Source organism: Patiria miniata, unplaced genomic scaffold (genome assembly GCF_015706575.1).
Source record: "Patiria miniata isolate m_02_andy unplaced genomic scaffold, ASM1570657v1 HiC_scaffold_7, whole genome shotgun sequence".
NCBI lineage: Eukaryota > Metazoa > Echinodermata > Asteroidea > Valvatida > Asterinidae > Patiria > Patiria miniata.
This window is the reverse complement of record NW_024037074.1, coordinates 6,401,512-6,424,117: the sequence shown is the minus strand read 5'-3', so window position 1 is coordinate 6,424,117 and position 22,606 is coordinate 6,401,512. Positions and strand designations below refer to the sequence as shown.

The following is a 22,606-nucleotide window of genomic DNA, read 5'->3' as shown; positions in this document are numbered from 1 at the left end:
TCATTTCTAAACATTGGAAGTGTTCATTTCTTGGAAAGTATTGAAGTTGTGGGATTCTATTAAGTTTTGTAATATACGTTTGTCCAGGTTTTGATTACTTTAGTCTATAGGATTACCTGCATTTAAGTTTTATGTGTATGTTATCCACAGAGTTTAAGTTTCTTTTTCTTGCATTTGAGTTGATTTTTATATTTTTTAAAAGGTTTTTTGACTTGCCCGTTCATTTTTTTGTGAACTTCTGAATATATTTTTCAAGAAATATGTTACTAGGAGCAACGGTATGTTTTTGTTCAGAGAGTGACGGAACTGCTAATGCATGAGGACATTGCTGATCACTTGTTTCGCAAAACATTGTAAAAAAAAATTATAAAAATACTTTCTGAACACGTAGACGAAAAAGCATGAACATATTTCAAAACTTTACTTTGAAAAACCGCTTGGCAAATTTGCCTGTATTTAAAGGTAATGTGGACTGTTCGCAAAAAAAAGAAAGGATTTTTGCCTATACAAAGGATAGCAAAACAGTAATTGGGAAGCAGATTATAAAAAAAAATCCTGTGGAAATTGAAGCTCATAGAATACGTTTTGAGAAAAATGTGAAAATTAAAGTTTATTTTTCCTGACGCAAAGCAGGATTTCCGTTGAAAGTTATCCTTCCAAACTTTTTATTATTATGTCTTGACTTGCATCCTTTTTTGGAATGATGCTAGTTTGCCACTATATTTGGTCAAACATTTACCATGCGTAATAGCATAACAGGGAAGTGATGTAATCCCCATTTCTCGAATGATGACTGATATCACAGGATACTCAATACTATAAATATGATTTTTCATTATGTTTTGACAGTTTCGTTGCACAGTTTCGTTTTGACAGTTTCGTTTTGACGCAAATATAGGGCCTAGAGTCCATTAACTTAAAAAAAAAAAAAAAAAGCTTTTTCTAAGGGGTTGTCTGAATAATACCGTGACACCCCACTCGATTGCGTTTTGTTTGTTTGCAGCATACATCGTATTTTAACCACTAAAATCACGCACCCTAACATGAATTTTTATCACGCTGTGTGGATCACGCTGTGTGGATTTATCCCCGTGCTACATTCGAGTTTCATAGATACTTTTTCTCAGCTGCTTTTTTTCCCTAGCAATACCAAAGTTATTCACTTTTGAATGAGACATGGACCAAAAAAATCGGCCCATTATTTAGTTATTGAATTGTTACTTTTACAAATTATTGGATGTCATAAAAAAATTCACGTTCGTTTTCCAATGGGACCAGTTGTTTTAATTTACAGTAAAAATGTGTCCTTTTGCGTTGATAAATTGTAATATACATTTTACATATACATACACGCTATTTCCGGTTTGATGACGTCACCAGTTAAAATGTGCAAACGCAATATTGACTTGGTTCAGCGAGGATAAATATTCATCATGAACTGAAAAGAATCATGAAGCGAAACGAACGTACGAACATTGAAAAAGTACAACGAATGTATGAGTGTATTTATTAATAACACCTTACTTCCAGTCTGATGACGTCACAGCATTTTGAGGCAAAAAGTCAACATATTGTACGGAACATCATTATTTGTGCTTCTAAAAATGGTCATTATACACGGATCAAATAATGGACTTTTTAAAAAGAAAGAAATCTGATAATTTTCGATTTCTCTCTACAATTACGTCCGGTCCGATGACCGTTTCCGGTCTTAAACCTTGCTGAGTCATTTGCAGTTTTCAAAAGAATATCTGGTTGAATTTGTCAAACTTTTGACAAATGGAGTTTAAATTCAACTGTCTTTTATATGTTGCTAGATGACGGCCTGTTGGGTAATGACGTCATCATGCTTGTTTTTTTTGTGTTTGGCGTTCCAAACCTAACACTTTCCTAATGTGTTTGTCTGAAGTAATATGCTTCCGTTTTCAAGTTATATTCAATTTTCACTGCACTTCCAGTAACACTGGTAGTAAAGGTCAAACGGCTTTGGGTTCGAAATCACAAATATTGTCTATTAAACTGATCCCAAAAAAAATAGAACGTTACACCTTTCATTTGAAAAATTACAATTCCAACTAATCATTCAAATTTTGACCTTTAATCGTTTGTAATTATATACTTGATGACGGTCACAAAATTTATCGCATCTTCAGACTGAGGTTCAAGTTCATACTAGGTTTTATTATCATCCCGTACCCCGTTTGGAGAAATTTTCGTTTGTTTTGATTTGAGGCTCATGCCTATATTTTGAAATAACTTTCACTATCCGGTCAGACGAATTTACCTTCGGAAATCAACATGTTCTACAAGGTGTGAACCATCAGATCACAAAGTACGAACATGATTTTTCATGAATTACAAATGAGAAAATAAAATGATCACTTTTTAGGCCCCCCAAAAAGTCTTCGGTTTCTGGTATGGAGCTTGCCCCAAAAGTGGTGCGGCGACGCGGTGGTTTTGTTTTTTTTAGTTTTTTTTTTACTTTTTTCCCCCGCAAATGTCGGCTGATGACTGCAAATGGTGCCCGACTAAATTTAGTGCAAAATAAATGGGATCCCGAGATGCCACATAAAGCTAATTCTCGATCGTAACCCCATCTAAAACACGTTAAATTGTGCAGCAGCAGGATTCCAGTCAAACCAGTGAGTTTGGCGGTATTGAGACACATCATCTTACATTGAAAAAAAAAACACTTTTAAATTTTGCCGACGCGCATGGCTACGGCGACGCGCGCATACAAGAAACCGGAGCTTTTTTTGGCCTTAACAAAAATCGCTTGTAATTTGATAACTGATAACGTCATCATGACGTCAGAATAATATTCTTGTAATGAACAAGCAACACTGCATTGTGTTCTGCAGCCAATCATTTATTTTATCTCCTATTTTCTGTATTTTCAGGATGGACAAGTTGCAACAGACGATGGAATCAGCTAAGACTCCTATTGCAGTTGTTGGCATTGGTGAGTAAACTTGTTTTCTGTATATCAAAAATTACATAAGTTCTCTCTGTGACAGAAACATGATTTTTTTTCGACGCAAACCAAGACAACTCAGCAGACACATGTTATGCATCCTCGGAGACACATACAAAATATCCCTTTTCGACCAAAGGGTTAATTTGACCACAAACTATGTTTCACAAATAAGAACAAGAAGCGGATAACAATGTTTTTTTGTTGGTTGGAAAAAAAAATCCATTATTTCTACTTTCCAGGCTGAAAGCTGAACCTTCATGTACTTCAGTATTTTAGACGTCATGTAATAAATTTACACTTTGGAAAAAAAAGTGAAAAATGCCAAAGACCACAAAGCTACGGAAGCATATTGCTGCCAACCCCCCCCCCAAAAAAAATTAAAACAATTTTATTAATTCGAAAAACAAACCCAAAAATTTTGTTAATTCGAAAAACAAACCCAGAAATTTTATTTATTCAAAAAGCAACCCCCAAAAAATATTTTGAAAAACAAACCCAAAGATTTTATGAATTCAAAAAACAAACCCCCAAAAAATATTATTTCGAAACACAAACCCAATTTTTTTTATGAATTCAAAAAACAAACCGTGCGTTTGAGCGTGTTACTCTTGTTACTCCCGAGTGCAGGAAAATGTTGCGTGCGCATTACTCTCGGTGCAAGAGCATACTCCCAGTACGACGGAGAGTATACTCTTGCCATTGTCGATCGAGCTCTGTGTATGGAGATCAATGGCTCTTGCTAACCCCCGTTGGTCGTACTCCTGCCGTTCGTGCGCTCAGGAGTATACTCGTGTTAACACGAGTAGTACGCCCGAACGGAAATTTTTATTATTTCGAAAAACAAACCCCAAAAAATTATTAATTCAAAAAACAAACCCCAAAATTGTATTAGTTCGAAAAACGACAAAGCTTCAGCGATGCTATAATTTAAGGGGCGAGTCGGTCAGGGGCATTGATCTCCATTAGTAAGGGGCAAGTTTGTAAGGGGGCGAGTTTGTAAGGGGGCGTGTCGGCAAAGGGGCGAGTTTATTTACAATCCGTGACGGTTTCAGGTCAACTCGCCCCCTGGCCGACTCGCCCCGGACCGCCTCGCCCCTACAAAACCCCCACTCCCTGCCGACTCGACCCCTGACAGACTCGCCCTTTTACAAACTATCCCCCTAGCCGACTCGCCCCCTAGCCAGCTCGCCCCCTAATGCACAGTCCATGTGACGTAGTAGGCCTATAGACAGTGGAGGGGAACACATTACCCGGTCGCAGCGTGAAACGCTATTGAGCAAAATTATTTAAACGACATTTTGAAAGATTTCCGTTACAAATTCAAGAAACCAGTGATCCTTTATGGACAATTTGGGTTGCAAACACCCTAGCAAGTAAGAAACTTAGGTTGACAGTGTGAGCACATTCTAGGCACTGACAGATACAGCGCAGCGTGTGATTTTTGCGCGCAGCGGCCGGTAAAGGCAACTTCGTGCGTGCACTGTACGGAGACGTGCCGGCGCGCGACAGATACCGTTTATCGTTTTTCAATGACATTACTAAATAAATCTCAACTCTAGGTCCTCAGATTTCATCCTTTTGTTTATTTTCAGCCCAAACCATGTGTTGTTAATTTGTTTTTCTATTTTACCTGTCGTTATTTCCGTTAAACATTTAAAATTGTTTTAAGGATGCATATTTAAAAAAAATCCAAACATAAGTTATTTGTTTGGGCCTTGGACATCAGTGGTTGAATATGATGCCCTTGCACCGAGAGTAATGCTCACGCAACATTTTCCTGCACTCGGGAGTAACAAGAGTAATACGCTCGAACGCACGGGGTTTTTTTAATTAATAAAACAATTGGGTTTGTTTTTCGAAATAATAATTTTTTAGGGGTTTGTTTTTTGAATTAATAAAATTTCGGGTTTGTTTTTCGTAATAATAACTTTTTTGGGTAGTATTTTGAAATAATAAAAATTATGGGTTTGTTTTTCGAATAAAGACAAATTTTGGGTTTGTTTTTCGAATTAACAAAATTGTTGGGTTTGTTTTTCGAATTAATAAAATTGTTTAATTTTTTTATTTTTTTTTGGTTGGCAGCAATACGCTTCCGTACAAAGCAAAGTGGAACACGTAATAATTTACTTCATTGAAATCGATCGCTAAACGGCTATACATTTTCCTTTTTTTCCCCTAGGGTGCCGCATGCCCGGAGGTGTCGACTCACCTAAGGCATTCTGGGATGCCCTGGTACAGGGTGAGGACATGATCAGTGAGGTGCCTCCAGACAGATGGTCCTTGGAAACCTTCCATGATCCTGACCAGTCCAACCACAGAAAGATGGTGACTAAACGATGTGGCTTCATTCATGACATTGACAAGTTTGACAATACCTTCTTCAAGATTTCACCCCGTGAGGCAAGCTCAATGGACCCCCAGCAACGTCACATCCTTGAAGTCACCTACGAGGCTTTTGAGGATGCAGGAATCATCCCAGACACCCTGGGAGAATCCTGCGGTGTCTACATCGGTGTTGGCATGATGGATTACACCATTATGATGATGGAAACATCACTCATTAACCCATACACTCACACGGGTGTAGCACACTCTGCAGTTGCCAACCGAATCTCCTACGCCTTCGACCTCCGCGGCCCCTCCTATGCTGTAGACACCGCTTGTGCTTCGTCTATGACAGCCATGCATAGTGCCTGCAATGCTATATGGAACGGCGAGTGCACAACTGCTGTTGCGGGGGGCTGCAACAATCTACTCATCCCTGAGGGCACTGTTGGTTTCAGTGCTCTGGGCGTCCTGTCACCTGATGGAAAGTGTTGTCCATTTTCTGACACGGCCAAGGGCTATGTAAGAAGCGAAGGATGGGGAGTCTTCATCCTCAAGCCTCTCGACTTAGCACTTGCTGACAACGACCATATCTATTCCGTCATCCGAGGAAGTGCCATCGCAGCAAATGGTTTCAGCAAGAGTCTTACAATGCCCTCAGCACCCGCCCAAGAGATGGTGATGAAGAATGCCTATGCACGCTCAGGAGTTCCACTATCTTCTGTTCAGTATGTGGAGGCCCACGGGACTGGAACTCCTGTAGGCGATCCCATTGAAGCAAGTGCTATAGGTCACACCTTTGGCCACCTTAGGGACACCCCAGTCAAAATAGGATCTGTGAAGAGCAATTTTGGGCACAACGAGTGTGCTGCCGGGATCACAGCTGCCATTAAAGTTGCTTTAATGCTAGATAACAATATGCTGGTCCCCACCATCAACTTTGTCAATGAAAACCCTAACATTGACCTACAAGAGCTCAACCTCGATGTCCAGACAAAACTTGAGCCACTGGAGAGTAAGCCAAACAAAGTCAAGGAGACGGGTGATACCTACACCATTGGCCTAAACAGCTTCGGTTTTGCTGGAGCAGTTGCACATATGATCTTTCAGAAAGGACCGAAAATAAATAGCGAAGCCAAACACACGGACTTGGCTAGCTGGAAATTTGGAGATGATAAGGTTGGGCGCCCAATCATCCTCCCTCTTTCTGCAAAATCCGGGGAGGCTCTGAAAGATCTTGCAAAGAAGTGGCTGGAGTTTGAATGTGACAAAGATGCCATGAGTGTGGCATCATGGCAGGCAACTCGAAGAGATCACCATGCCTATCGGATGGCTGTAATTGCTGACTCTACCGACTCCTGCAGACAGAGCCTACAGGGGTTTCTTGAAGGTTCTGGATCTGAAGCTGTTGTTACTGGCACATCCCCTCAAGCAAAACCGAAGGTTTGCTTCGTTTTCCCTGGCCAAGGGCAGCAGTGGGAGGACATGGGCCGCAAGCTCTACAGAGATGAGATGGTTTTCAGGGACACGATCAATACTTGTGATCAGATCTTCAAAAAGATGTCCGGATGGTCCCTGCTCGAATACTGTGGTTTATTCAACAGCCATCCAATCAATCCAGACACGTCTCCGTATACATCTGTAAACAATGCACTCTGTCAGGTAGAAGTCATTCAGCCTGCCATCATGTTCATCCAGGTCGCACTGTATCATCTCTGGAGGCACTGGGGAGTACACCCTGACGTTGTTGTGGGGCACAGCCTTGGTGAGATCTCTGCAGCCTATGCAAGTGGTGGCCTGACCCTAGAGGAAGCCGTGGCTGTAATCTATCACCGCAGCCACGAACAAGCCAAACAACAGGGAACAGGTAGAATGGCTGCACTGCGAGCCAACAAAGAACAGGCAGAGAAGATCTGTCAGGAGCACCAGAATCTCTACATAGCAGCGGTCAATGCACCTGGTGCAATCACTCTAGCTGGAAACAGAGACGTCATCACCACTGTGGTTGATCAAAATCCAGGAAAGGCCAAACAGCTCCGGGTGACTTGCGCCTTCCATACTCCAGAGATGGACCCGATCAAGGAGCCATTTTCCAGGGCAATGGAAGGTGTTGTCGAGAGTAAACCTGGAAAGAGAGATGTACCCTACTACTCAACCGTAACAGGTGATTACTACGATGGCAGTTTTGGCACTGACTACTGGTGGAGCAATATTCGAGGTGCTGTACTCTTTCAGCCTGCCATTGAAGCTATTCTGCAGGAGACAAGGCCTGATGTCTTTCTTGAGATTGCAGCCTCAAACACATTGCTATCCTCAGTAAAGCAGATTGCCCGTGGCTTGGATCCCAAATACCCACCCGTCACCGTGAACTCTAGCCTGCGGGACAAAGATGATCTGCAGAGTATCCAAAGAGCAGTGGGCACTCTCTATGCAAACGGTGTTCCTTTAGACTGGGCCACAATAACCCGTGAATCAGCTGAGTGGGCACCACTTCCAACATATCCATGGCAACACCAGTCTTTCTGGTTGGAGACAGAGGAGAGACGGAAACGTCGCCTGGGTTTGGATGACCGCACCTTCAAAGGACAGAGTGGCAACCTCTCCCTGGAGATGTTCCCCTTCTTGGCTGATCATGTTGTGGGCAACAGAATCCTATTCCCTGGAGCTGGCTACATCGAGTACATGACACAGATGAGTTTTGAGGAAACTGAGAAACCGGCTCTAAAGAACATCAACTTCACCCGTGTTCTACCATGGCCAGAAGACTCAGACTCCAAGAAGTGCACCTTGAACCTTGGGCTCGTGAAAGATGGAGCTGGAATCCAAGTTACCTTTGATGGAAATCTACACAGCAACGCACAGATTGATGTCTCCAGCAAAACGGATGTGGAAGAGAGTCTCCCTCTTGAGAAGATAACAGAGAGGTGCTCTACTGAGGTCACTGGTGAGGAGTTTTATTCCAGGCTCCAAGACCTGGGTCTCAGCTACGGACCTGCTTTCCAGATGGTGGAGAAGATGTTCCTAGGTGATGGCGAGGCACTTGCTGTTCTGCATGCAGTTCCTGACAACAAGCAGAGAGTCCAAGTGGCTCATCTGGATGCAACTTTTCAACTGGCTTTGTCTGCTGTTGGTTCAAACAGCGCAATGTACCTTCCAGTGCACATAGATTCCTTCGAGTTATCCAGAGAGGCTATTCCATCAGGGCAACCCATTATCGCCTACACCAGAATTATCGATTGTGACAGTATGATTCTCACAGCAGATATCACCATGGCTACTGAGGAAGGCAAAATCTTGGCAACTCTGAAAGGGTTCCAGGGACAGAACTTTAACGGTAGCCAGTCAGATGTTCCAATTGAATCATGCATCTACACTACCCAGTGGCAACCAGCATCAGCCAATACACTGCCAACATCAGTCCTCGAAGATGTTTTTGAGGAGAGCCATCTTCATCAGGCATATGGAGAAGAAATGGATGCCATCAAGCGAACAGAAGAGATTCTTGATGATATTGAGGGAGTGTGCGTCTCATACATACGAAATGCTCTTAGTACCGTCCCACAAGAAGAGCGGGCACAGGGCAAGAGCTACACGAAGTACATCCATCGCTTTCAGACCATTTCAGAAAATGCTAAAAGCAAAATCATTCAGCACAATGAGATTCCTGCAGTCATAAAGAAGATCCTCCAGCATGTTCCTGAATTGGATTCAGAGATGACCTTAACGAAAACCCTTGGTGAAGCTCTGCCTGACACTCTGCGTGATCCACAAGTTGCCGTTCCCCTCATGTTTAGTGCTGACGGACTCGACCGTTATTTCTTTGATTCACTCAGCACAAGAATCTACTACAAAGCTGGAGCTGAAGCAGTTGTCAGGGCTGTCCGAGAAGCTGCCAAGCACAAGAAGGTTGTCCGAGTTCTGGAGCTTGGGGCTAGGATCGGAGGTTTGACTCGCTTCATCGTTGATCCACTGAAGGATTTTGGGACTGAAAGGAAGATGGAGTATGTCTTCACTGATGTGAGTGCCACCTTCTTCAATCAAGCTCAGGGAAATCTCCAAGAATTCCCATTCGTCCAGTACAAACAGCTAGATATCGAGAAAGAAATCAAAGACCAAGGGTTTGTTCCTGGCAGCTTTGATGTTGTAGTCTGCCTGGACACCCTACATGCAGCGGTTGATGTTCAGCGAAGCACGGCTTTCATGACCGACCTACTCAGTGCTGATGGGCTCATGTTCATCATGGAGGGAACCAACACCCACTACCTGACTGAACTCTGGTTTGGGGCTATGGATGTATGTTGGGTGTTTGATGACTTCCGAAAGGAGCGTTGCTGGCTGCATCATCAGGGTTGGTTAGACACCATGGAAAAGGTTGGTCTCAAAGATATCGTATCCGCATCCACACCAAACGAGTTTTTCCACTCTGTGTTTGTTGGAAGAAAGCCCTCAGTCTCAGAGCGCGACCAAAAAAGAATAATCCAGCAAGACAAGCTATTCATAGTACGAAATATCAACAACAGGTTCTCATCTGAGTTCCTTCCTCACTACCATGGTGAAGTCCAGATCAGCAACTTCTCCGAGGCCAAGTCTCTTGATCGTGTGTTCAGTGAGCACACTGATTCCCCAATGGAATTGATGTACATCTACAGCGAAGAAGACTCTAAGCTTCACGCCCTGTTGAAACTTTTCCAGGCAGTTGAGTCATATCCAGAGGTTGTCAAACGTATGTGGGTTGTGACAAAGGGAGGAAACATGGATTCATCACTTCCGAATGGTTCGCTGGTAATTGGCTTGACTCGATCCGTCAGCAATCAGATCCCTGGGGTAACTATTTTCTCGGTAGATTTTGACCCCCAAAATTCACTGGCAGATAACGTTCAGGAGATGCTTAAGCTGATGAATGACCACGATCTTGGAGAGCGAGAGCTTGTGATCCGAAAGAAGGAGAGGTTTGTTTCTCGGGTTCTGCATCAAGATTTGAACACTGAAAACAAGATTCAGTCTACAAAGTGGCGTGTGGGACAGGATTTAAGGGGGCTAACTGGTAAAGGGGCTTCCATTGATGATCTTGCATTCCATAATGTCCATGATTTTGAAGTCCCACCGGGCCATGTCAAGATTATAGTCAAGGCAGCTCCTCTCAATTTCAAAGACGTCATGATGGCACTTGGTCTTCTTGAGGGATTAGAAGATGAAACACAGCCGTCCTTTGGTCTTGAGTGTGCAGGCGTTGTACAAGAGGTAACATCGGGGGCACATGGCTTCAAAATAGGTGATGAGGTCATTGCATTTGGGAAAAGCTGTTTTGGTTCCCACGTTATCTGTGACGCACGGTTAACTGTCTTGAAACCAGAAAACCTCAGCTTTGTAGACAGTGCAAGTGTTGGTGTGGTTTTTGTGACGGCATACCTCTGCCTGGTCGAACGAGCCAATCTCAAGGAGGATGAGACTATCTTGATTCACTCAGCCTGTGGGGGAGTCGGTCTTGCAGCAGTTCAGATTGCAAAAATGATTGGAGCGAAGATCATATGCACTGCCGGTACAGAGGAGAAGAGAAACTATCTACAGAAGCAGCTTGGCATTGAGATGGTCAGCGATTCCAGGTCTTCCCGTTTCTATGATGATGTTATGAAATGGACCAACGGAAGGGGTGTGGATGTCATCCTTAATTCTCTGTCTGGTAAGCTGCTTCAAACGGGCACCTCTCTGCTGGCTCCTGCTGGACGATTTTGTGAGATTGGTAAGAGAGACATTCTGCAGAATTGTAATCTTCCTATGGGCTTCTTCCTGGAGAACAAAGTCTTCCATTCCTGCCAAGTGGACGTTTTGATGAAGCAGCAACCAGCTATAGTTCAGAACATCATGCAGAAGGTCATTCACCTCTTTGAAGAATCTAAGCTGAAGCCTATTCCAGTCACAGTCCATTCTATCAAAGAGCTCAAGGAAACATTCAGGACTATGTCAAAGGGTTCCCACATTGGTAAGATCGTCTTTGAAGTACCTGAAGATTTCCAGCCAACTGAAGTGAAGCAATCACTGAACCAGTTCACATCCAATGCTACCTACATAATCACCGGTGGCTTTGGTGGCATTGGACAGGCTCTCTCCAGATGGCTATGCCAGAATGGTGCCCAGCACATTGTTCTCGTTTCACGAAGAGGGGCTCAGACGGCAGCTGCAAAGAGAACGGTGAGCTACCTGAAACGCAACAAGGTTAACCTCTACGAGTTTGCACTTGACATATCCAGCAAAAACAGCGTGGCAGCGATGTTGGAGAAACTGCGAGACGACAAGCAAGTACCTAAAATCAGAGGCATTTTTCACCTGGCCGGAGTCATTGAGGAGGAAGATCTATCAGAGATTACATTTGATCAGATGTCCCGAATCCTTGGTGCCAAAGCAACTGGTGCCAGAATCCTCCATGAGCTGACTCAAGAGGACAAACTGGACATCTTCTTCATGCTGTCTTCAATCTCCACAACCTGGGGTCATCAAGCACAGCCCGTCTACTGCGCTGCTAATGCCTACCTTGACGCTCTTGCTGAAAAGAGACACAACTGTGGTTTGCCTGCACTTTCAGTGCAATTGGCCCCCATTAAAGGAGCTGGGTACCTGGAGGACAAGGCAGAGACAGTCAAAATCATAGCCATGAAGGGGAACTACCAGCTGTACGTGGACGAGTTTCTTGCTGTGCTCGGTCAGCTTCTCCCACGGAAGGATCTACCATGCGTGTGTCTTGCAAACATGGTATGTATGGTGTATAATGTCACTTGAAATCGTTTACAATCTAAATCACAATTTAACAGATAAAGGCTCATTAGACAAACTGACTTTTTTAATTTAAAAAAAATGCCAAAGTGCTGTATTCCTCTCTCACAAAATCTGCACACTTACTTATATCGACTTTCCAAAAGCAGAGAGAGACACATCAGTATGAAGCCTGCCTATATCACGCTACTGATTCTTATAGGTGTAATTAACAAGAGTGGGCACTATTAACAAAATTGAGGTTACATTTCATTGTAAAAACGTAGATGCAATAAACATCGACTTATTTCCAGTGTTATATGTTCTTACCTTCAGGACTGGGGAGCCACACAGCAGTTCTGCCAGAAGCACATGCTGAAATTCCACCACCTAGCAGCCAACAACTCCAAGTCTCCAAGTGGAGAGGCTCGTTGCCTTGACGCTGCCGACTTGGAAGCCAGTGTCAAATCCAAGATGGCTGAACTTCTGTGCATGTCGGAGGAATCCATTGACGTCAGCCAGCCCATGGTGAACTACGGCGTGGACTCGCTGGTTGCCTTGGAGATGGTGAACTGGGCGACCAATCAGCTGGGAGTGACCATCTCTCAGTTGGACATCTTAGGAGGCATAACTACAGCCGCTTTGCTGGAAAAGGCCGTGGAAGCAAACTAAACTGTGACAATTAGGAAAAAACAGTGACAATGTCAAAAGTACGCTTTTGTGTCTGCGGCATTTTATAATGGTCGAATGGATACCATGTGTGCGAATGCTAGTACGTGCGCGCCTAAATACGAGCGCGCCAGCGCCTAGTGCAACGTAGAGTTTATTTTATCTGAATTTGCGCAAGCGCACACTGTTTAGACCTTGTCGCAGCGGCAATGGCGTACAAACAAGACAAGTGTTCTCTTGTCAACATCAAAGAAGGGGTACTTGCGCACGGGGTCCATACACACATGTAAATATAAACCAACAAATACGCAGAACAATAATGTATACCAGAAAACTTCTATCGGCATTTAAGATTAGGAAAAAATTAGGAAATTAGGAAAAAATGTTTCGGCTTTTTGAATTGAATGCGTGTAATTGTGAAAACACCGCCTTTTCTTCAATCTCAAACAGAATAGTGTAAAAAAATAATTAGTTGAAATTCCAAGAGAACAATCAATTAGATTCTAGGTTTTTCTCAGGCCATGTACACAACATCGGCCGCAAGTGTCAATCAAGCTGAGCCAATCCTGCGTGACGTCGAATCTTGCAATTGCCAAGATTCAAGAACAATTCTGTTTAACCGATAAAATTATCAAAGATTATCTATTTTTATAATATTTTATTCTGTATTTATTCTCCTCTTCGAAAGTTTACATCGCCAGATTATATCACACATTTCTTTCATTTAGTATGCCAAAATTACGTACATAATTTTTTTTTCAAATACCAGAATATTATGCAAAAGTTCCTTGGCCTCTGATTTAAAATCAGAACGATGTCGCAGTTCTTCCAAAAATGAAAATTTCAGGGCAGTCTCTTTGTATTCATCTTCGAGATATACAGTATAGAAAAAAAAAACGTATCCGGCCATTTTTTTGTGATGGTCATTGAATTTTAGTGAATGGCAAAAACTCAATTTTTTTGAGTTATACGTATATCTTATAGATTTGATGTAAAATAAGAATCAAATGAAAAGTTTAGAAATTGATTATGCGACTTTTTCTGTTGGTGGGTAGCGGGTAAACGTAGATTAGAAAGATTAATGGGTTTGAGTGTTAAAAACCTCGCTTTTTAAACAGGATTCAACTGATAATCAATTTTACTGTTTAGTTTTGCCGGTATACACATATAATTAAGTTAAAGGATTCTATAATGACAAATTTAAAGATCGATTAACTATATTTTCTATTAGCGGGTATTGTATAAACTCAGGTATAGATATGGACGATTAATGAGTCTGAAAGTTAACAAATTCGCTGAATAGAAATTATTCAACTGACAATTGGTTTACTCTTCATTTTTGTTTGCATATACATGTACTCAGTTTAATTTAAGGACACTAATGACAAATTAAGAGATCGATTAACTATTTTCTATTGGCGAGTATATCATGCAAAAAAAGTAGCTATTAAAGATTAATGGGTTTGAGGATAATAGACTTTCTTTTTAAAAAAGTATTCAACTGACAATTTGTTTACTATATATTTTTGTTTGAATACTCAGTTTAAAGTTAAAGGACATGCACTAATGACAATTTGGAGATCGATTAACTTTATTATTTTTTTATTGGCGGGTATCATGTAAACTGAAGTAGATATGGAAGATTAATCGGTTTAAGGATAATAGATTTGCGTGTTAAAAAGTATTCGACTGAAAATTTGTTTACTATATATTTTTGTTTGCATACTCAGTTTAAATTTAAGGACACTTATGACAAATTAAGAGATCGATTAACTATTTTCTATTGGCGGGTATATCATGTAAAAAAAAGAGTAGATATTGAAGATTAATGGGTTTGAGGATAATAGATTTGCTTTTTAAAAAAGTATTCAACTGACAATTTGTTTACTATATATTTTTGTTTGAATACTCAGTTTAAAGTTAAAGGACATGCACTAATGACAATTTGGAGATCGATTAACCTTATTATTTTTTTATTGGCGGGTATCATGTAAACTGAAGTAGATATGGAAGATTAATCGGTTTACGGATAGTAGATATGCTTTTTAAAAAAATTCAACTTACAAATTTGTTTACTTTTGTGTGCATACTCAGTTTAAAGTTAAATGACACTAATGACAAATTAATTTAGAGATAGATTAACTCTATTTTCTTCTCGCGGGTGTCATGTAAACTAAAAGTAGATATGGAACATTAATTGGTTTGGGGATAATAGATTCAATTTTTAAAATGTATTCAACTGACCATAATAATCGTCACCGTTTTCACGAACAGCCACATATGTCAAAAATTACCATTTTTTTTTCGATTTTGATTTTTTTTCCTCACTATTTCACTTTATTTTGTTTCTGTAAGCATTACATCATTAATTTCCAAACAACATTAATGATGCAAGGGGCAGATATCTCGAAAACTGAGTTTTGCGTTTTCACGAAGAGCCATATACATTTTGGCCCCTTGAACGCGTACAAAACCTATTAAACAGAAAGGGCCAATATGTAGGAAACTTGAATTTTCGTTTTCACGAAGAGCCACATATCATTACAAATTAATTGTCACTAATTAACTAATTAATACAGTGGTATTAATTCTAATTACTGGGTTCACGTAAAAATTCAGCTCGCATAGAATCATGTGAAGTTTTTTCATTGCACAATGTTGTTGCAAAGTAGTATTTCTTGCAGTATTAAAATATGAGAAACTTCTTTTGCGAATGTCTCGAAAACACTTTTCTTCAAAATCAACATTATAGTATGTGGCTGTTCGTGAAAATGGTGACGGATTGTTTACCTTTCAGTACATACTCAGTTTGGTCAAAGGACACTTAAGAACAATCATACGTAGATAGGTATCGTGGATGCTGGTACTCAAGATCTTGAAAACGCCAAATATAATTGTAAAACGTCAATATCCATCTAAATCTCCTTTTCAAGAAAAGAATTGCTGGATGCTTTAATTCGTCTTATAATATTTAAAACCTAATGATGTGATTTACAATGGTAATCTTAGGATTTTTCGAGGCTCTAAACTATATTTTTTTGTATTAAATTGTTCATATCATTGGTGATATATAGAATAAATGAAAGGTATTCCAACTTCTATATGTAACTAATGTGTTATTTTCCCCCATAACCTTGCAGTGGTGTTTAGTGATAGGGATCAGGCGCGGATCCAGGAATTTTCGCGGGGGAAGGGGGGGGGTTTCATCGGCCAAAAAATCTGAAATGTAGACAGGGTTTTTTGGTCGGACACTTGGCCTCCAAAAAACAATAAGTTGGGAGGGGGGGGGGGGCTCCTACCGTACTTTCTATGGGGGCGCTTTTCAAATCCGACGATGATTAACAGTATATCACAGAATAGTGTGCAAATACCCCCAAACCAATCTGGCTCTGTCCGTATTTTGTGCAAAGGCGGACATTATTACCAGTAAACAATTTTTGGGTGTCAGAGTGGGGGGGATAAAATTTATTTCCATGAATTTCTATGAATTTTGTTTTTATTTTGACAGAGCTGTGGGGCTTTTTGACCCCCCCCCCCGATCCGCGCCTGGGGATTTGTACTGAGACTTTCGTGTAACAGAGAAATAAATCGTGCGCGGCAAGTGTTGAAGACAAAATACTGCGTTGTCTCTTTGTAGTAACCAATTTGTGTTGTATGGATTAGATTTAAGGGGGGGCGGGAATCAACAAAATAATTTGCAGAGGGTTTGGGGATTCGCTGAGGACCGGCCCAAGAGATATGCAGGGTTATGGCGTTCGTGGGTATTTGCCTATACAGACACCGCTTCAAATCATCATTCCTTTTTCTTCTTTTTTGGGCCTTGATAAACCTTTGGGTTTTTTCCAGAACAGAAATTTTTATGGTAAAATATCACAAATCACGGAAATCAAAGAGATTTTTCAAAAATCTGCGTCTTCGCCCGCTTGAAGATGCGCATCGACTTCCCGACCGACGGGAGCTCATATCCACCAGAAATAGAGCATGTTTCAATACGCCTCTTTGGAGGCATTGGCCAGGCTCTCTCCAGATGGCTATGCCAGAATGGTGCCATGCACATTGTTCTCGTCTCACGAAGAGGGGCTCAGACTGCAGCTGCTAAGAGAACAGTGAACTACCTGAAACACAACAAAGTTAACCTCTACGAGTTTGCACTTGACATCTCCAGCAAAAACAGCGTGGCAGCGATGTTTGAGAAGCTCCGAGATGACAAGCGAGTCCCTCCAGTCAAAGGCATCTTCCACCTAGCAGGAGTAATTTATTTATTTTATTTATTTTATTTATTTTATTTCTTTCTGGTAATGAAACCGAGGGTCCCTCAAAAGTGCCTTAAGCACTGTAGCCCGGAAGCCTGAAGAAACCTGTAGAGAGAAGACAATGAGAAGACATTACAGTTTTAGAGGTGGGAGGAAAAGCCCAGAGGAATATTCTGAGGAGAACCCACGAAATCAGGTAGGGACTGAAAACCCAATCCACATATTGGCCCGGGCGGGATTCGAACCCGGGTCACAGCGGTGGAAGGCGAGGAAAGTACCGCCACGCCAACCTGACTCCCAAAGTTCTAAGCGATTAATCTATCTCTGGTGGATTGGAGGACCGGTATTATTCATCGATATTCATCGAGGAGGAAGGCTTATTAGAGATGACATTTGGTCAGATGTCCCGCATCCTTGGTGCAAAAGCAACAGGCGCTAGAATCGTCCATGAACTGACTCAAGACGACGACCTAGACATCTTCTTCATGCTGTCTACAATCTCCTCCACCTGGGATAATCAAGCACAGCCTGTCTACTGCGCTACTAATGCCTACCTTGACAGTTTGTTTACTTTTTTGCATACTCGGTTTAAGTTAAAGGACACAAATGACAAATTAATTTAGAGATCGATTTTGGGTGTCAGAGCGGGGGGGGGGTGAGAGAAATGATGGCTCTATCCATCAGAGACGCCTCTCCTATAGATTGGCTTGTGAATAAAAAAAATGTGCGTAAGAACAACACATTGAGTTATTCGATGGTGTGATATTGTGTGGTTCATTTCTTCAATTGAGACACATGAAGGGATCTCAAAAATTGGGTAGAAATAAGAGGGAGAAATCAAAGGAAGTTTTGACCGTAGCCAAGTTTACCCAGGCAGTGGGGTGGGTTAGGTTTTACCTGAGGGCAATAGCGGGAATGCATTTTCGTTCCATCGGGGACTCATCAGCCGCTGGATTCAAGGAATCGGTAGGTATGGGTTAGTGAGTTAACTGGAACTCACTTTGAGGAAAAGATTCCGTCTTATTTATCCGGTATTTGTGATTACAACTTCATTTTGATGGGATTTGTTCATCCAATAGTGAAATTAGGATATCAAGTGTGTTATCATCGTTCTCAGTTGCGGAGGATTGGTTTTCTTCCGTATGGCTGAGTTTGGCTCTGACAAGTCCCTTCTTGGTGTTTTCAGCTATCTTATAAGCAACTAAGGGAGGTTTAGGGAAAACTTCTGTTGGGGAATGGATGAGTCGATACACAATTCTTTGGTTGAGGACTGTGTTTACCGTGACTGTTTATTCCACAACAATTATGTTATTTACACATTGATTGATTGAACTGGTTACAGTGAATTGAGACAAAGAGAACTGACGGTGAACTGACTGGATGAGCAGAACGAATTAACTGACTACATGATTGGAATTGAAACAGAATAGAATAGAATAGAAATGGAATGAAGAACTGCTAGTGGAGCAGGACTTATATACTGGTGGAAACAGGAAGTCTGGAGAATAAGAAATACTTAAGAATGGGAAAACTTAGTCATATCTTGGTTTCCTTGAGTCTCAGAAAAAATGACCAGGAATGAGTAATATATTTCCTTTAAACAATGATCTTAAAAGTAACTTGGTTGTACTAAGAAACTGACCAATGACTTGTGTGTGTGGGCAGTGAAGGTCATCTACTCTGTATAAAAGTATAGGGACTACACATTGCATAGGCACTGTGTGGGTGTATGTGTATACAAGGAAAACGATGAGTAATGCATGCAGGAGAATTAACCATTAAAAAGTTCAAAAGGAACATTGATAATTAAAGTGTGATAATTAACTAAAAACTAAGACGAATTGATAATTAAGAATTGATAATCTGAAAACGCTACACTTCCTTCAAAGTTGGGTTGCTTGAGATAAGATGCCAGTGTCTGGAGATGTCCATGTGTTTTACATGGGGGTTGTAAGTCGTGGTGAAGACGAGGGGAAGTTCTTTTTTGGTTTTCACTTGTTCTGTGTGAATCATAGATTTCCTTTGTGAGAAATCAATGGATTGCTTGCACTTGTGAATATCGGCTTGATTGTAGCCTCTTTTCAGTAGTTTTTCTTTGAGACTTTGTACTTTTTGTAAGAAATCATCCTCATTGTTTGTGTTTCTGGCATATCGTAGGATTTCTCCTTTGATAAAACCGTGGAACACATGGTCTGGATGGGATGATGTTCTTTTCAAGTACTGATATGTTTCCGTAGGTTTCGTGAACACTCGTGTGTCCAGGGTACCGGTGGATAAGAAACGCGGGCCTTTAAAAATGGTAAGGTCCAGGTATGTGATGGAAGTTTCGGATGCCTCAAATGTGAATTTGAGGGTGGGATGCAATTGATTCGACTGGTGAACAAATTGGGTGAAGGATTCGAGTTGGCCATTGAAGACGATAAGTATATCATCTCTGAATCTTGCCCAGAACAGGATTCTGTCTGTGAGGGCTGAGATTTGTACTCAAAATCATGTAACGTAATGTCGCAAATTTCTGGACTAGCCACAGATCCCATTGCACATCCTATTTTCTGACGGAAGAATTTTCCTCCGAATTGAAAATAGTTGCGGCCCAGAACGAGTTCCAGGAGCATGCGGATGTGTTTTGAAGGGGGTTTGGTTATGGCGTAGTTGTGGTTGGTTTTTTCGTAGGCTTTGTATACTGATTCAATGGCTTCCGCCTGGTGAATGTTGGTATACATGGAAACTACATCGATGCTTGCAAGGAGTGAGTTTTGTGGGAAGGTTTCCTTTTCTAATTTCCGAAAAATGTCTGTGGTGTCACGGACACAAGTGGGGTGGGCGGATACTATGGGAAGGAGGAAATAATCCACATACTCGGATATCTTGGCTGTTGGACTCGTGCAACCGCTGATGATGGGTCTACCGACAAAGGGTTCACCCGGTGGGGGTGTTGTGTGTTTTTTCGGAAGAAAATACATGGTAGGCTGGCGCGGTTCTAGAACCAATATTTGGGGGGGGGGGGCTAGCACGGTGGATCCATAATTTTTTCAGGGAGGCGTGCTGAAATGTTGACCGGTTATTTTTTCCAGACACTTAGGCCTCCGAAAATCAATTTTCAATGGGGAGCGCCAATAAAATCCTAAAATCATTCACACTATATTAACTAATGCACCCTTGTCACGGCTATTTCTTCTTTAAGGGGAGACCGTTCGCATGTACATCACAATCCTTCTTTTTGCTAATGCAATTTTTTTTTTTACGGAATTTATTTTTGGGGGGCTAGACAAAAAAATTGAGGGGGGGGGGGCTACAGCCCCCCCCCCCCCCCCCCCCCCCCAGAACCGCGCCTGATGGTAGGGCAGGTCGTGGGTTGTTCAAGTGGGTCAAGATAGGCAAACGTATGTTTGTCAATGTGTTTGTTTTTGATCATGTCGGTAAGGGCGCTGTGTACCTTGAGTGCGGTTTCGTGAGTGAGATCTCTGTCCACTTTTTTCATAGTGGTACGGGAGCTGAGGTGTTTGAAACCAACGTTGAGGTAATCTTCACGGTTCATGATGCAAATGCCTCGGCCTTTGTCGTAAGGCTTGATAGCAACTGAAGGGTTGTTTTTGAGTTTGCGTATTGCTGATAATTCAGCTTGGGACATGTTTGTTTGAGGTTTTCTCAATCTAATATGGGCGAGTTCCATCTTGATAGCTTCCAAATAATTCTCAAGTGTGGGGTTTTGAGTGGATTTGGGTTGCCAGGTAGATGGAGGTTTGAAAGGCCTCTTTTTCAGAACTTTTTTGTGCATCAGAAATGCAATTCTCGTTCGTCTTTGATATTTGTTTATATCTTGGATAAGGCCAAAAAAATAAGTCTCCGGTTTCTGGTATGGAGCTTGCCCAAAAATGGTGCGGCGACGCGGCTTTTTTTTTTTTTTTACCTGATTTTTTTGCTTCAAATGTCGGCTGACGACTGCAAATGGTGCCCGACTAAACTTAGTGCAAATATATGGGAGTCCAGAGAGGCCACATAAAGCTTATTCTCGACCATAACCCAATCTAAAAACACGTTAAAATTGTGCAGCAGCAGGATTCCAGTCAAACCAGTGAGTTTGGCGGTTCTGAGACATCATCTTTCATTAAAAAATTGTTTTTTTCATTTTGCCGACGCGCATGGCTACGGCGACGCGCGCGCATACCAGAAACCGGAGACTTTTTTTTTTTGGCCTAAGTGAGAGACAGGTTGGTTTAGCCGGGGTGGGAACAAAGTTTAAACCTTTACCTAAAGCTATTTTCTCGGTAGGGGAGAGTGATAGCTTTGATAGGTTGGTTATGAATAATGTTCATTTTGGTTGGCTAGTTCTTTCCGTTGGTCGGCTTGGGACAGCCGTTGGAGATTTGAACAAGAAAGGGCAAATCGTTGGGCTTTTTTTTCTTAGTTTTCCTTTTTTGTGGAATGAACTAATGTTTCTCCTAGTCATTGTTATTTACTGATAATAATAATGATAATTATTATATGGGGTTGGCATTTTTTTCCCCATGAATTTCTATGGCATTTTTATTTTTTATTTTGACAGAGCTGTGGGTGTTTTTGCCTCCCCCCCCCCCCGGATCCGCGCCTGGGGATTTGCACTGAGACTTTCGTGTAACAGAGAGATCAATCGTGTGCGGCAAGTGTTGGTGTCCAAATGCTGTGTGTGTACAGTATTCAGGGGAGAGAATAGAGGTTGGGGTTTGAATAATCACGAAATAATTTGCAGAGGGTTTGGGTGTCGCTGATGGAGGGCCGGCCCCAGAGCAATGTAGGGTCTATGGTACATATTTGTATTTGGCTAAAGCAACTCCTAAACTAATCTTTTGTTTTATCTTAAAGTCTTTTTTTATGAACACGGAGACCTATATGGTAAAATCTCACATTCTAAGTGATCTTTCAACTCAAGATCTGGAAAAGTTTTACAAGTCATACCCTGCTTCCTATACCATAACTGTTTATGGTATGGCGGCGAGTGTCAACTTCGACGGGAGCTAATATACACCAGAAAGAACAGTGGCATGGGGGCACGTGCCCCCCCCCCCCCTACAAATCTCCAGTGCCCCACCCAGGTTCCCGCCCACCCAAAATTCGAATTTTCCTTTCGTCCAGGACTTTATTTGGTATTAGCAATTGAACCAGAGGAGGAATGTAGATGACTAGTTTGTTATATGATTCTAATACCCTTCACCCAAGGATTGATGAATTCTGAATAAATTGAAAATGAAAGACAGCGTCCTCTAACGTCGACAGAGGTCCAGCGTTTCGAATCTGCAGCACTAGGCCGGCCAGTTGGCGCCTGAAAACTTTTTTTGTGGGTCCGCCCTTGGTCCCCCCCCCCCAAAAAAAACCCAGATCCTGGCTACGCCACTGGAAAAGAACCATGTAATAATTCTGCAGCCATTTTGTAAAATTTGTCAGACGTCTAAAAAGTCCAGCAGTTTTATGTTATATTGAAGCTTCTTATATGTCATCTTCTTCAAAGTGCCCCAAACTGAATGAATCTGTTCCGATGGGCTGCATGGACTGCAACTAAATACCAATACAGATCTCAGCATCAGTCCAGCATCAGTTACATGGGCATCGCCATGTAATTGATTCGTGCGAGATATCCCCGTGTACGTGTGTGCGCTTT

At 41.7% G+C, this 22,606-nt stretch overlaps 1 protein-coding gene across 1 annotated transcript; it reads left to right on the top strand.

Annotated features, from left to right (window-relative positions):
* Window positions 1-2,901: 2,901 nt before the first annotated feature.
* LOC119746280 (highly reducing polyketide synthase ZEA2-like) lies at window positions 2,902-14,582 on the top strand. Its single transcript, XM_038223125.1, has 3 exons — window positions 2,902-2,962; window positions 5,157-12,049; window positions 12,386-14,582. Exons 1-3 carry the CDS (start codon window positions 2,902-2,904, stop codon window positions 12,719-12,721), a joined length of 7,290 nt encoding a protein of 2,429 aa, XP_038079053.1. The 3' UTR covers window positions 12,722-14,582.
* The last annotated feature ends 8,024 nt before the right edge of the window (window positions 14,583-22,606 follow it).

What these genes read in the sequence shown, in the direction of transcription:
- LOC119746280 (XM_038223125.1), top strand. Translation starts at nt 2,902, where the DNA reads ATGGACAAGTTGCAACAGACGATGGAATCAGCTAAGACTCCTATTGCA. An exon ending in TATTGCAGTTGTTGGCATTG is followed by an intron (nt 2,963 to 5,156) that starts GTGAGTAAACTT and finishes TTTTTCCCCTAG; the next exon opens with GGTGCCGCATGCCCGGAGGT. An exon ending in GCGTGTGTCTTGCAAACATG is followed by an intron (nt 12,050 to 12,385) that starts GTATGTATGGTG and finishes TCTTACCTTCAG; the next exon opens with GACTGGGGAGCCACACAGCA.